General features: G+C 40.8%; 1 protein-coding gene across 13 annotated transcripts in view; it reads right to left on the bottom strand.

Moving 5' to 3' along the window:
* szt2 (SZT2 subunit of KICSTOR complex) overlaps nt 1-13,733 on the bottom strand; it is a 232,658-nt gene extending 218,925 nt beyond the window's left edge. For all 13 annotated transcript variants that reach the window (XM_080430954.1, XM_080430966.1, XM_080430959.1 and 10 more), the window contains exons 1-8: nt 13,585-13,733; nt 12,070-12,195; nt 10,046-10,225; nt 6,491-6,661; nt 5,437-5,565; nt 3,592-3,745; nt 2,692-2,798; nt 665-875 (exon numbers count right to left, since the gene is read on the bottom strand). In XM_080430954.1, coding sequence (XP_080287080.1) covers nt 665-875; nt 2,692-2,798; nt 3,592-3,745; nt 5,437-5,565; nt 6,491-6,661; nt 10,046-10,225; nt 12,070-12,195; nt 13,585-13,608 — 1,102 coding nt within the window. In that variant the 5' untranslated portion in view covers nt 13,609-13,733. The remainder of the gene's footprint in view (nt 1-664; nt 876-2,691; nt 2,799-3,591; nt 3,746-5,436; nt 5,566-6,490; nt 6,662-10,045; nt 10,226-12,069; nt 12,196-13,584) is intronic.
* Nucleotides 13,734-14,762: the final 1,029 nt, after the last annotated feature.

Genomic DNA, 14,762 nt, shown 5'->3' with positions numbered 1-14,762 from the left:
CACGCAGCAATGCCTCAGCCACCGTCGAAGAAGAGAAAGATCTACTCGTTCAAAGCAAACTTTTAGTTTCAGCTCTATAATTCATGGCATTCCTTGAATTTGAATTTGTAATGTATTATTGACTAAAACTAAGCTAAAAAACATTTCCTTGATGAGCTGTGGATTTTTGAACTAGGGGGGCTATATTTTCTGACGTCACGTATTGTGAGAGGAATGTACACATTCAATTCAAGTCCATGGCTTTTCTCGAGTAGCCTATGTTATGCAAAGCAGCCAGGTAGACGCTATTGAGAACGGCTCGCCGCTGACGGTGCGAACCTTGAGAGGCTATTGTTTAAACTTTAAGGTGTTAAAGACCGCAGCTGACGGTGCGTGCTCACGCGTGCATGTGGAGCACCCCCTACAGCTCATCCCTGCCCCTAATACAAACATGTTAACTACTTTAAGGTAAAATAAAATGCGCGTAGTGTGCGCGTGCAGTGCGCGCAACGTCATTTAAATACCGTTCGGCCGGGAAAATCACCAATACACCCTTGCTGACCGGCAAGCACTTCCGAGGCCCAAAATTGTCACGTTGGGCAATTTTTAAATATGTAGGAGGCTTAGGGTGTGTGTGTTCCAAAATTGAGGAACCGGAATCGGTTCGATCCCATTTCGAACTAACCACTGTAGTATTCAGAGTGCATGGCGTCTGTTGTGCGCAGGAAGGAGTATGTGAGGAAGGCCTTGTGGTAGGTGTTGAGCTCCATGCAGTGCAGGTCAGGGTCTGGGCAGTTGGGCAGGTAGGAGCCAAACGTGGCCAGAGAGATGAACTTCATCAGCTCCACGTTGGGGATGTAGCCCAAACTGCAGTCAAAGCTGTACGCCCCGCCCACCTAGCAACACACACAACATAATCAACAAGATTGACCCATTAAGACCGGGAACACGTCTGTGTATTTTTTAGATTTCTTTGGCTATTCAAAAATAGCAGATATATACATTGTGTAAAAAAAAAACACTAAAAAAGGTTCCTGTGATTAGGCGGAAGGATCTGTGTCCATGGGAACGACAAGTTTCTAACCGCGATCCGCCATTTTGGAGCTTTGGTCCGCTGAAAACGGTTGGTTTTCAATGAAAAAAAAAAGAAACTGAGATACAGTTGTTTTTCTGAAAATCCCATCATTGGGGCGGGTGGAAGTTACGTTTTTTGGAATGATCACATCCAAATTTTTCTTCTCTGAGAGACGATCGATCATTCCAAAGCTGTGTTAGGTCGCCCCTTGTGGAATATTCCCCCAAAAATGAAAGATCGCATATATTAGATCTAGGGCCTAGATCGAATATATGCGATCTTTCATTTTGATGGGCAACTGGCGGCCCAGGCATGCGGCCCGCACCGTCACTCAATGCGGCCCGAGGCCAAAATCCATTTTTTTCCCCCACTTTTCAAATCACAAAGAAAAACAAAGTAATCGAAACATATCCAAAATGGTGAACTATTGCCTTCAGCTCTTCCAAACATGCAACTTTCCATGAACCATTTTAATTACAACAGTCCACCAGTAAAGCGCGCTCTCGTTTATTTTAATAGAAGTAATTTAGTGTTCATTTTTGTATATTTTTAAGCCAAGGTTACAGCAATACTCTGAAAGGCATACTCAGGAATGTGAAGTTTTGTTTAGCAGTACAGCTGTAGTAAGTTGATAGAAGCATTACTAAATGCTAAATAAAAACAAAGTTACAACAAATAATAATAGTTAATATCCCTTATTGGGGACCAAAATTCTGCCCTGGCATTTTGGTCCGAACCGGCCCACCGCCCCCGGACCGTTTTGCCAATGGGGGGGGGGGGGGGGCATTTTGTCAACGGGGAGGGGGGGGGGGGTCCCTGCCGATAAACAATGCGGCCCCCCAGAGTGAGTGTGGAAATTTAGTGGCCCTCACCAGCTACAAAGTTGCCCACCCCAGATCTAGGCAATCAAGCGATGGATTTGAAAGAACGCATTAATTCGATCTTGGCAATCAATGCGTTTTGTTTCTGTTCTTCTTCTCCTTCTTCTGACGTTTTTCGCAGTTCGCCGTGCAGTTGCTTTTTACGAAACTCGGCGATATGGTAGTCGGTCATGTAAAACGGTCAAGGAATGACAAAGTCATTCGTCAAAGGGTGGCGCTATAGCACTCAATTGAAAATGCAAACTTTGAACAGGTATAACTCATGCCCTGTTTGACCTACAGCCATGAACACATTCTACACACATATGAGTCTCCTCATGACAAACAACTTTCACGTTCTGACTTTTGACATCCCACCAAACTTTACACAGGGACCTATGCCGACAAAACCATGGCGGGGATTTTTTCTAAGTGAAAAAAAAAACTGATAGCAGCTTTTCCGATACTTTTACTTAAAGGGATACTTCACTTTCACATAAAATAAACATTAAAAATATATATAAAAAAAATGAAAGAAGTTATGGCAAAATAAAGGCCCCCTCACACATTAGTAGGACACTCTAATGCGTGAGGGGGCCATGAATTTTCCATTACTTTTTTCATTTATTTTTAATATATTTTTTAAATGTTTCCCCGTTCCTAAAGTGAAGTATCCCTTTAACTGGAGACAATTGAATCGCTGATCGCAATGATTTGAATGATGATAATCAAGAAAAAACATCAATAGTCGCGACGGGCCGACGGCCCTAACTGTACCTGCACAAAGGAGCAGGCGATGGTTCCACTTCTGAGCTGATTCAACAGAGTCTCACACACGGCTACATCAGGCACACTGGTCACTCCATCTGTGATAATGATTATACCTGTAGAAAGACAAGACGTGTTACCCAATATGTTATATTAACTCATTCACTGCCAATGATGTGTAACACGTAATTTTTTTCCAAAGCCCAGAGTGCCAATGACATGTAACATGTCATGTTTTCAGTATTTACGCTAGATGGCGCTCTTCGCCAACCTATGAGTGATCCTATGACTTCCGGAGAAGAGTAGACCCGGAAATAACATGATCACAACAAACCCAGCCCCGTCCGATCTAATGTTAACACATTCCCTGCCATTGACGGAGATCTCCGTCAATTCAAAATGTGTTTGAAAATTCCACAAGAGGGCGCTCTAACGCAGGAATGACCCCTCGACTCTGAGAGAAGGAATGGACAGATGTGACATCATCCCAAAAAATGTCATTTCCGTCCACTCCTATGTTATGAGTTGTTGAAAAACACATGATATTTTCTGTTAATATGTTGGATTTACGTTAATGCGTATTTTGAGACACTTAACCACTCACCCTCAATACGTACTACGTAATAAATTGGACCTTTGATTTTTTTATTCCTCTACACACCAAACCTGGTTGCCGAAAATAGCCAATCTAAAAGCTCACAACGCCTCGCAGAGAGCTTGTAGATCGGCTATTTTTGGCTAATGTTCCCCCTGGAATAGGGATGCTAGGGTTCAAGTGGTTCATGTAAAGAAGTTCCTATCACACAAAGATTTGGAGGCCCCCCTGTAGTAACTCTGAGGACCCCCTAGGGGTCCCGGACCCCCTGTCGAAGACCCCTGCTATAGAGGAAGTGAAGCCCCCTGCATCACCTGCGCTGGAGTTTGGGGGCAGCAGCTGCAGGGCCAGGATGCCCTGACGCACCATGCTGACCAAGCCCACGTCTGCTGTCGCCATGGTGACACCCTGCTTCCTCTGGGGGGGCGGGTCCTCTATGTGGGAGGAGCTTAGCACAGGCCTCTCAGGCTGCGGGGGAGAGAACGAGTTCAAAAAACGACTGTTGTTACTCCACTGCTAAATATGGACAACGTCAGTCAAAAGCAGTGTTAATTATGACAGCAAATTTCGATTTAGTTTTAGGCATAGTCTTTTGAATAAAGTTCCATTTAGTTTTAGTCATATTTTAGTCATCTGAAATGTTTTAGTTTTTAATCTAGTTTTAGTTGACCAAATATAAGATTTTATATAATGTCTCATGGCGGGCTGTGATGGCATCGTAATGCCTGATTTATACTTGGCTTATAAGCTGATCTACAAGCTGTTTTCGGAGCACGACATCTGTGCACAGCCGAGCATAAAGCGACTTGTCTTAGTTCTACTGGATCTCCTCTCCACTAGTCCCTAGTCCCTCCCTAACATTTCCGTCTAGTTTTTATTTGTCGACAAAATCAATATATTTAGTCATAGTTTGTGTCATCATACATTAGTTTTTATGTAGTTTTCATCAGTGGTGTAAAGTAACTAAGAACATTTACTCAAGTACTGTACTTAAGTAAAACATTTAAGTACTTTTACTGGAGTATTTCCAATTGTCTATACTTTTACGTCTACTCCACTACATCTCAGAGTCAAATATTGTACTTTTACTCCACTACAATTATTTGAAAACTTAAAGGTAGGGTAAGTGATTTTCTTTGGTTAAAATAAGTGTTAAATAGCTCTATATTCTGATAGTACTCATTGCTATAGAGTGTTTGTTCAGTAAAAGGAGTCTCCTTGTCTCTCCAGCTCTTCATAAAACAGAAAATGCATTTTCGTTTCAGTTTCATTTCCAATTTTATCCAATCAGGATAGAGAACTCAATCAGGATATAGATTAAACAAGTGAAATTGGAAGTGATGACACTAAGAAATGAGCAGGCAAAATTGGAACTGGAACACTATAAAAATGAAGCTTAAAAATGGGTACTTTCTCCTGATTGGCTGAAATTTGGACACCTACCGGAAAATGTATTTTCTGTTTATTAACTCTTTAACTGCCAAAAACGGGAATTCCCGTCCGATGGCTCTATGGCTATCATGGCCAATGACGGAAAGACGAAATTTTTTTTTTTAAATTTGAAAAAAATATTATTATTATTTTTATTTTTTTTGGGTTATCTCAAAGGAACTAGGAGATAACGCTATCCAAAAAATTGCTGCTACATTCACTTCAATGTTAAAAAACAAACGGAGGAAAAATGCACCTTCTTCCTGGCACTGGGACGACACAGTCTGAAATAAGTGTGGCAGTGAAAGAGTTAAAGAGCTGGAGAGACGGGGAGACTCCTGTTACTGAACAAACACTCTATAGCAATGATTACTATCAGAATATAGTGCTTTAACCTTTTAACAAAATACTTTTTGTTTTAACCAAAAAATATCACTTACCCTACCTTTAAGTTACTAGTTACTTTGCAGATATAAATGATTACATTATAGTCCTATTTTATACCTAGGCTATTTGAAAATAGACGATAAAACAAACAAGTACTTTTACTTTTGGTACTTTAAGTACATTTTGATACCAAAACTTTTGTACTTTTACTCAAGTAATTTGAATTCCAGACTTTTACTTGTAACAGAGTACTTCTACATTGCAGTATTGATACTTTTACTTAAGTAAAACATTTGAGTACTTTTTCCACCACTGGTCAAAAGTCAGTCATGGTGACTTACGTGTGTGTGTTGCTGCTGCTGCTGAAGCACCTCGGCGATGTTGTTCTCCACAGTCCTGAGCTGCTGGTAGATGTGATGTAAGAACTGATCCAACTCAACGCAGTCCAGCTGACAGCCCTGCACCAGCACCTAGTGGACACAACCTGTCATTACAGCCCCAGACCAGCACCTAGTGGACACAACCTGCCATTACAGCCCTGTACCAGCACCTAGTGCAGCAGTTGGGGTCCCCAAATTGTTTTGGGGGGTCCCCAGATGATTAGCTTGATGTGCAACACTGTTTTCTCACTCAACAGTAAACAAACCAACATTTTTTTTTACAAATACGGTAAGTGTTTATTACACGGCTTGGTTGAATGCTTGATTCTGATTGGTCAATCACTGAATTCAGCGGTGTGTTATTTCTGAATAATGACCGATGAGCTCTATAACAGACTGCTGTCTAATCAAAGGCTCAAAGCACCTGTCTGCGCTGCTTGATTTTGTGCCGTATCCAACATGACAGCCATGTAACCAAACACACAATGTCATTCACAGCTAAACATTGCTCTCAAGAATGTTTTTGAAAACATTTGAAACGAGAAATGGACGACGCAGCAACCGAAAATGTATTCTATTTGATCAACACTTCCTTGCTTATGGAATACTTTTATTGCCGTAGACAAGGAAATACTTTGCTTTGTTGTTACTTTTGGGTAAATGTATATATTAAGTAGCCGTGGTCATTATTGATAAATAAATCCCGAAAGGATGATTTTAGGCACCTACGCGTCAGTGCCTAATCATCCTGTTGGGATTTATTTACTTTAAAGACCTTTTTAACACCAAATTGGCGAAATTGTCAAATATTACATAAAAAGACAGACATTGCGAAAATAGCCGATCTACAAGCTCACAACGTGGCCATTTTCACAACACAGTACACACACATTCACGTTGTGAACTTGTAGATCTGTAGTGCAGTGACAACTACCATCGTTCCCCCCGCCCGGCTTCCCTCCCCCCTTGAGTCCTTGAGACTGAAGCGTGTGAGAATAACTGCGGTGGGCTCAACCTGGTGAGAACTGAGGCCGATGATGGAGGAGTAGGCCAGGATGGTGATGAAGATCTTGGGCTGGAAGACCTGGTCGGTGCCAGGGACTTTGAAGGGCCGAGCCAGGCCGGCCAGACACCTGGACAGGGCGTGGAACACCTCGTCAAAGATCATCTCCCCTGTGCTGTCGTCCTGGGAAAAACAACAAACACAACGGTTTTAGAACGACGATCAGTGGTGGAAAAAGTACTCACATTTTCTACTTAAGTTAAGTAAAAGTATCAATACTGCAATGTAGAAATACTCTGTTACAAGTAAAAGGCCTGTGTTCAAAATATTACTTGAGTAAAAGTACAAAAGTATTGGCATCAAAATATACTTAAAGTACCAAAAGTAAAAGTACTAAAATGTTACTAAAATGTTCTACAAGCTCACAACAACGTGTCGCGATGCTTGTAGACTGGCCATTTTCAAATAGCCTTTATATAAAACAGGGCTAAACTTTTATAATGTAATCATTTATATCTGCAAAGTAACTAAAGTTTTCAAATAATTGTAGTGGAGTAAAAGTACAATATTTGCCTCTGAGATGTAGTGGAGTAGAAGTGAAAAGTGAACTGAAAATTGGAAATACTCCAGTAAAGAAAAAAAATCACACCCTGTGTGAAGTGGGCGGTGTCTTGCTAGCTAATCACAATACTGAATGGAGTCGATCAATCATGTACAAAGGATAAATACATTTATTGAAACACTCTTTATGATGGACAAAACCATAACTTGAAAAAAACAAAATTTTGGTTTTTTTCAAGTTATGGTTGCTTATATAGGGCTATGCACATGTGTCATGTGACACTGGCCAATCACAGTCCTGAATAGGCTGTGATTGGCCAATCACAGCGCAGGATAATTCTACTAATTTCCTGGGCCCAGATCACAGCGCAGGAGTTAGTACATTTTTCCAAATCTCACTTATAGGGGCGGTTTCACCGCCCAAAAATACCTAAAAATTGTACTCAAGTAGAGTACTTGAGTAAATGTACTTAGTTACTTTACACCACTGACGACTATCATCTACCCTGTACTGCAGTGGTTCTCAACATGTGGGTCGGGACCCAGGTGGTCCCCAAATGAGTTTGGGGGGGTCCCCAGATGACGGTGAAGTGACAATTTAAGGACTTTTAAAAACGTTTTAATACCTCGAAAAAACTAAAAAGAAAGAAAAGAAAAAAGTCCTTTACTGAATCAAAAGTAATCAACCAAGTATGCTTTAACTCATTCAGTGCCCGGCTTATTTATGGCAGTTTGGCTCTGAGTGCCACAGCCAAAATTCATTGTAAAAAAAAGTGCTTAGGAGCCGAGATACAGCCTTTTTCAGTAAGAAGTTAAACAAAGAGTGAATGGAGCAGAACATTTTCAAATCATCATATCTTGGGTTCTGAACATTTTTTTCCATTTTTATTTTTTTTTCCATTTTTTGGACGTCTTAGACGTCCAGTGGCACTCAGGGCTTATGTTAAAACGGACGTCTTAGACGTCCAGTGGCACTCAGGGCTTATGTTAAAACGGACGTCTTAGACGTCCAGTGGCACTTAAGCAGTTAAGAACTGGTCAAACATTGGCCGAATTGTCAAATAATATACGAAAGAGGCAACTATTTTTAAAATAGACGATCTACAAGCTCACAACGCCAAGCTCAGTACGCAACGCGACATGTTGTGAGCTTGTAGATCTGCTATACATTTTTTTTAAATGGAATAAAATTATGAATATTTGTAAGATGAAGATTTTTTACAAAACAAATCTGGTACGGGGCTCCCTGGCACAAACCATTTTCAGATGGGGGTTAGGGTCAAATACATATTAATTTGAGAACCACTGGTTTAAACAATAATTAAAACATTTGGAAGCAAGCCCAAATAAGCAACTACACTTTAGAAACAAGCCCAACAAACTAAAAACCGCAACCCACCAATATTCACAAGCGACTTTACAGAAAAAGAAGCCCAAAGTTCCTTATAATAAGCGGATGAGGCAACACACCGCCCTATTTGACAACTACCGCCCTATTTCTATTCTTAGCTCCATCTCGAAAGTCATGGAAAAAATAGTCTATGAACAGGTCGATAAGTATCTTGCCGAGAAAAATCTAATCTACAAATTCCAATCTGGTTTCAGAACAAACCACTCCACTGACACATGCCTTCTCTATTTGAACGACTCTATCAAACAAGATGTCGACAAGGGCAAATATTGCGGCATGGTCATGCTGGACCTCCAGAAGGCCTTTGACACCGTTAATCACCCAATTATGATCAATAAGCTCAAAGCAATAGGTTTTGATGATACGTCAGTGAACTGGATGAGATGAACCTGGAAGGGAGGGAGCAAGTGGTGGAAGTAAACTGCACCCAGTCCCCCCCCCTTCCTGTGACTTGTGGTGTTCCTCAAGGAAGTATACTAGGAGCTTTACTGTTCCTGATATATGGGAATGATATGTCATCAGCCTGCGACTGCAAACTGTTCCTGTTCGCAGATGACTCTGCCCTGCTAGTCTCGGACAGGGACAGGCTGCAGGTTGAGAAAACTCTCAGCTCTGAACTCAACAAGATCTGCATCTGGCTCTCTGACAACAAACTTTCATTACACCTGGGTAAAACTGAATCCATCCTCTTTGGGTCTGGTCCTAACCTTAGCAAGGCAGATAGTTTCACGATCAAAGTGGGTGATGATGTCATCAAAAGAAAGGATGAAATTACCTACCTGGGCTCCATCTTGGAGGCAAACCTCTCTGGTAACAAAAACGCCGAAAAAGTGATCAAAAATGTCAACCAAACAACACGCTATTTGTGGAGGATTGATCGTCTAGTCAGTAAGAATACTCTGAAGATTCTTGCAGGGGCCCTCATTCAAGGTCATTATGATTATGCATGCACTTCATGGTATCACAACACCTCCAAGGCCTTAAAAACAAGGCTCCAAACATCCCAAAACAAACTTGTAAGGCTTCTTCTTGGCCTCAATCACAAAACCCATCTAACCCCTGCTCATTTTGCTAGGATTGGATGGCTTAGGGTTGAGGACAGAGTACAGCAACTTGCTATGGGCCTGGTCTTCAAGATACACCACAACATTGGGATCCCCCTGTATTTGTCAAAATACTTCCAAAATGTTAATGAAGTCCATGATCATAACACCAGAGGCAGCTCCACAAATCATGTTCAACCCAGATTTGGCTCAACTAAGGGAATGAACTCGTTCTCATGCTATTCATCAAAAATGTGGAATGCCCTCCCAAAAGGAGTAAAGGAGTGTAAAACCCTACTCACTTTCAAAACTGCCCTAAAGATACACCTTCAGGAGGCTGCAATTCGAAAATGGCCCCTGTCTAAGTCTTAACCTACCCCCCGCTACCCCTATGATTTGTGTGCATGGGGTTCTCATCTTAAACAAGCTAAGTGCTTAATGAGTCTTCCAGTTTAGTAGACCTTGTATTGTGAATTTGTACTTCCATGCACTGTGATTCTCATGTCTTACTAAATAAAAGTACATCAATCAATCAATCACACTGACTCTCACCACGATGCCAGTAGAAGGGCTGAGGTCCAGCTCTATGATGAAGCGGTACCGGCGGGCCAGGAAGGTGGCCCGAGTGGAGGGCACCAGGACGTAGGGACATGACGTGGAGCTGGAGGACATGTCTGGCTGCCATCCTTTAGGCAGGATGCTCAGCAGGTCCAACTCATTCTCTGAGCTCAGCTACACAAGGATGGAGGGAGAGGTTCAGTCAGTGGTGGTGGTCGAAAAAGGTACTCAAATGTATTACTTAAGTAAAAGTATCAATACTGCAATATAGAAATACTCTGTTACAAGTAAAAGTCCGGAATTCAAAAATGTACTTGAGTAAAAGTACAAAAGTATTGGCATCAAAGTGTACTTAAAGGTAGGGTAAGTGATTTAATTTGTATTTTTTTGTTAAAAAGGTTAAAGTACTAGATTTTATAGTAATCATTGCTACAGAGCGTTTGTTTGGTCACAGGGGTCTCTCCAGCTCTTTAGTAAACGGAACATAGAACATTTTAAGGTAGGTGACACATTTTAAGCCAATCAGGAGAGCACTGAAAATGCATTTTCTGTTTAATAAAGAGCTGGAGAGACATTGGAGACTCCTTATATGGACAGGACACTCTATAGTAACGAGCACTATCAGGACATTTATTTTTGCAATTTTGCAATTATTTGAATAATTGCAAATCACTTACCCTACCTTTAAAGTACCAAAAGTAAAAGTAGTCATTATGCAGAATGTCCCATTTCAAGTAAAACATCTTTGATGTATACAAATATTGAAATGGTTGAAATGTATATAGGGCTGAAGTGGTTAGTGTATGTTTTGTAATAATAATCAAAATCTTGAAAGTAACTAATAACTAAAGTTTTCAAATAATTAATGGAGTAAAAGTACAAAATTTGCCTCTGAGATGTAGTGGAGTAGAAGTAAGTATTATAAATTGAAGATACTCAAGTAAAGTACAAATACCTTAACATTTTACTTAAGTAAATATACTTAGTTACTTTCCACCACTGGTCAGTGGTGGGATCTTTTTTCTTTCTTTCTTTTTTACTTCAAGCTGCACTATGTAAGATTCCTCTTCTATCCTGGATTTGAACCCCGGTTTCCTGCGCTAGTGCTGAAATTTTTACCATTGAGCGAATAGAGCCTGCCTGCTTGCTCAGTGGATAAATTGAATCTTTACCATCAGGTCATAATTTGTGTCAGATCCTGTGTCTAGGTGAGACATGACCTTTGACACGATCTAAATATCTCAATAGAAGAACAGGGAGACAAAATACAACCACCCCAATTATATAAGTTATATTGTTTTAACTCATTGACTGCCAGAGTTAAACATCGTCTATGGCTGCCCTTGCCAGCGATTCCAAGCGTTTTCACTAACCTTTGAAAAATCATTGAATATTTAAGATCACTAAGTTCACTTTAAAAGACGTAGCCGAGTCTCGTAGAATCGGAGAAAAATAATTGTGCCGCCGTGATAATTCAATCCATAGTTGTGGGCAGTTGAATGTGGCTTGTTTTCACCAAAAAGCAACAGAAAGCAGGGACATTTTTATTTTTCTAAATCATATTTTGCTTGTAGATCTGCTATTTTTGAAAAATCATTTGTGCAAATCTTTGAATGTATATATTTTTAAACCGAACATTTTTAACTGAAATCTTTGCTTCTGGGGGGGTCCCTGGAACAACATATTTTGGGATGGGGTCCGCTGCCAAATACATATAATTTTGGGGGTCCTTGACATGAAAAAGTCTGAGAACCTCTGATTATAGCAACAGACATTTGTAGATCCCCCCAGAAGCAAAGATTTGAGTTACAAATATTCGCTTTAAAAAATATGTATTCAAAGATTTACATAGATTTACTCATAGTGCGGCACTCGGTGCTGCGCTATGAGTTTGTATATCTGCTATTTTTTAATAGCCAAAGTATAAGATAATGGTTAAAGTGGTTCAAATCTAAAATGACAGATGCTTTCTTAATGGGTTAGATAGGCTGTATATTGCCAGGTTGCAAACAACCCACCAGCTGAGGCTTGGAGACGGGGCAGATGACCTGGTTGAGTTTGCCCAGGAACCAGGCCAGACGAACATTCCTGGAGATGCGGTACTCCTCCTTCATCAGCAGAAAGATGTGGTCTGCCTCCTCCACCTAAAAAACAGCACAGAACCATCAAACTACATACAATTTGCAATGTAGGCAATTAGCCTGCAAACATCCCAAAACAAACTGGTAAGGCTAATCCTTGGCCTTACATCTACAACTCATCTAACCCCTGCTCACTTTGCTAGGGTCGGATGGCTCAGGGTAGAGGACAGAGTACAGCAACTTGCAATGGGCCCGGTCTACAAGATGCACCACAACGTTAAGATACCCATGTACCTGTCAAAGTACTTCAAAACACCAGAGGTAGCTCCACTGATCACATCCAACCCAGATTTGGCACAAACAAGGGGTTGAATTTGTTCTCCTGCTATGCAACAAAAATGTGGAATGTCCTACCAAAAGCAGTGAAGGAGAGTAAAACTTACTCTCCTTCAAAACTGCCCTAAAATAATACCTTCAGGTGGCTGCACATCAAAACTGGCCCCTGTAAAAGTCTTATTTTTCAATTTGTAAATTGTTTATATGATGTTCTGAATACATAGTAGTGTATATCTGTCTGTCATTTAATGTCACTATGAATTGAGTGAGGACCCCATTTGAAACAAGCCGTTAGGCTTTCATGGGCTTTTTAATCCTATTTAGTTGACCTTGTATTTAAACTGTACTTTCATGTGCTTTTTTTCTACAAACTTCTAAATAAAGTATTCAATCAATCAATCAAGCCATCGCTCTTAACCAGAGTGACTTACAGTAAGGAAATCACATACATCAAATGCAGAGAGACAGTGTAGTGCCTCAGTAAACTAGGATCACATGTAAACCAAGAACCTAGGATCACTCTAAACAACAATATACTATAAAAAATTATAATATGTACATTGAAACTATAGGATACCAGGAAAACAATGAACCTAGCATTAGTTTAAATAACCTGCTAAGTAGCAATTTTTACTTAGTGGTCAAGAAAACCAAGCCTCGTTAACAAAAACAAGATAAATGAATATGCCAGTGGTTCTCAACCAGCGGGCCGGGGCCCACTGGTGGGCCGTGAGGATATTGCAAGTGGGCAGAAACTATTAGGTAAAAAGAAGGGGGGAAAAAATATGTCATGGTATGTTTTCTTTAAAACCTATAAAAAATATATTTATCTTTAATAAGATAGATAGATAGATAGATAGATAGATAGATAGATAGATAGATAGATAGATAGATAGGGTCCTTGACATGAAAAAGTTTGAGCACCACTGAGCACTCCTAAACTAGGATTTAGAAGACATTAGTAGAATCAGCCTCATAGTAAATGTGCATTGTGCCTGTGCGTGCGTGCGTGCGTGCGTGCGTGCGTGCGTGTGTGCGTGTGTGTGTGTGTGTGTGTGTGTGTGTGTGTGTGTGTGTGTGTGTGTCGTGTGGAGCAGCTGTAGCTGCTCTAGTTACCTCGTTGTCCTGTCTCTCTGCCATGCCTGGTGGAGCATTGACCCGGTCACAGTGTGTTGTTGTGTTGAGTTGTTGTAGTTTTGGTCAGACTGTTGTTGTTTATTTGTTGTGTGTATCTACTCGCTCCGTCCAGCGGTGTGTTCCGCTTATCACGGTCCATCCAGCGTGTGCGTCTGAAAAATAAGTCCGTTCGGAAACTAACGACAACCCCCCTAAAAGCATGGTTCCTACGTTGGTTCCCTCCAGAGAGAGAGAGAGAGAGAGAGAGAGAGAGAGAGAGAGAGAGAGAGAGCATAGAAGAGAGCATAGAAGAGAGAGAGAGAGAGAGAGGGAAAGATAGGAGAGAGAGAGAGAGAGAGAGAGAGAGAGAGAGAGAGAGAGAGAGAGAGAAGAGAAGAGAGAGAGAGGAGAGAGCATAGAAGAGAGAGAGCTAGCGAGAGAGAGAGAGGGGGGGCTTTTTGTGTTATCCTTTTCAGCATAATGGTATAACTGTACCTCTGTACTTTTGTGCAAATTGTTAATAAAGTATGCAATCAATAAAAGAGAGAGAGGAGAGAGAGAGAGAGAATGATTAAACATTTCCCATTTAGTTTACCACAATGAACTGACCTCACTAAAGTTAAAGTAATACTAGGTAACGTTTTCAACAAAACTAAAGTTAAATTGTATATCTTTTGCGAGTGGCAAAAGTTTCACAACACCCACTCCGTGAATTTCACCCCCGGAAGCCTTTTATTTATATATTTTCTATTGAACGTGTACGGGGGGACTTTCCCGGGAAAATGACGTTCCTGGCCAACGTCATGACGTCGTGGCCGACGTCCTCAGGAACTACCGCAACGGTTTCCTGTTTGGCCAGGAACTACCGCGCTATTAACAAAAAGGAACCTCACGCTGATTTTAAGAGAATGTAGAATTGGGAGATCGAAAAAGAACAGAAAAAGAAAGCACAGCTCATGGTAACTAATGCTCCACTGGCTAAGAGAAACGATCCGTAGATAGTATAAAACAATTAAAAGATCGCTTTTTGAAACGCTTCCGGCTTCCGGTGAAAACGAATGGAATTCTGGGTAATCGAGGACTAGGGAAATTGTATGCAGTGACGGTAGTGACCAGCAGAGGTTGCTAAAAATCGTTATTTGTGATTTTGCATTGTACAACTTTAAATTCCTGTGAAA

This window comes from Gymnoscopelus braueri (assembly GCF_963280865.1).
Source record: "Gymnoscopelus braueri genome assembly, chromosome: 6".
Lineage (NCBI taxonomy): Eukaryota > Metazoa > Chordata > Actinopteri > Myctophiformes > Myctophidae > Gymnoscopelus > Gymnoscopelus braueri.
This window is presented reverse-complemented; position numbering and strand designations above follow the sequence as displayed.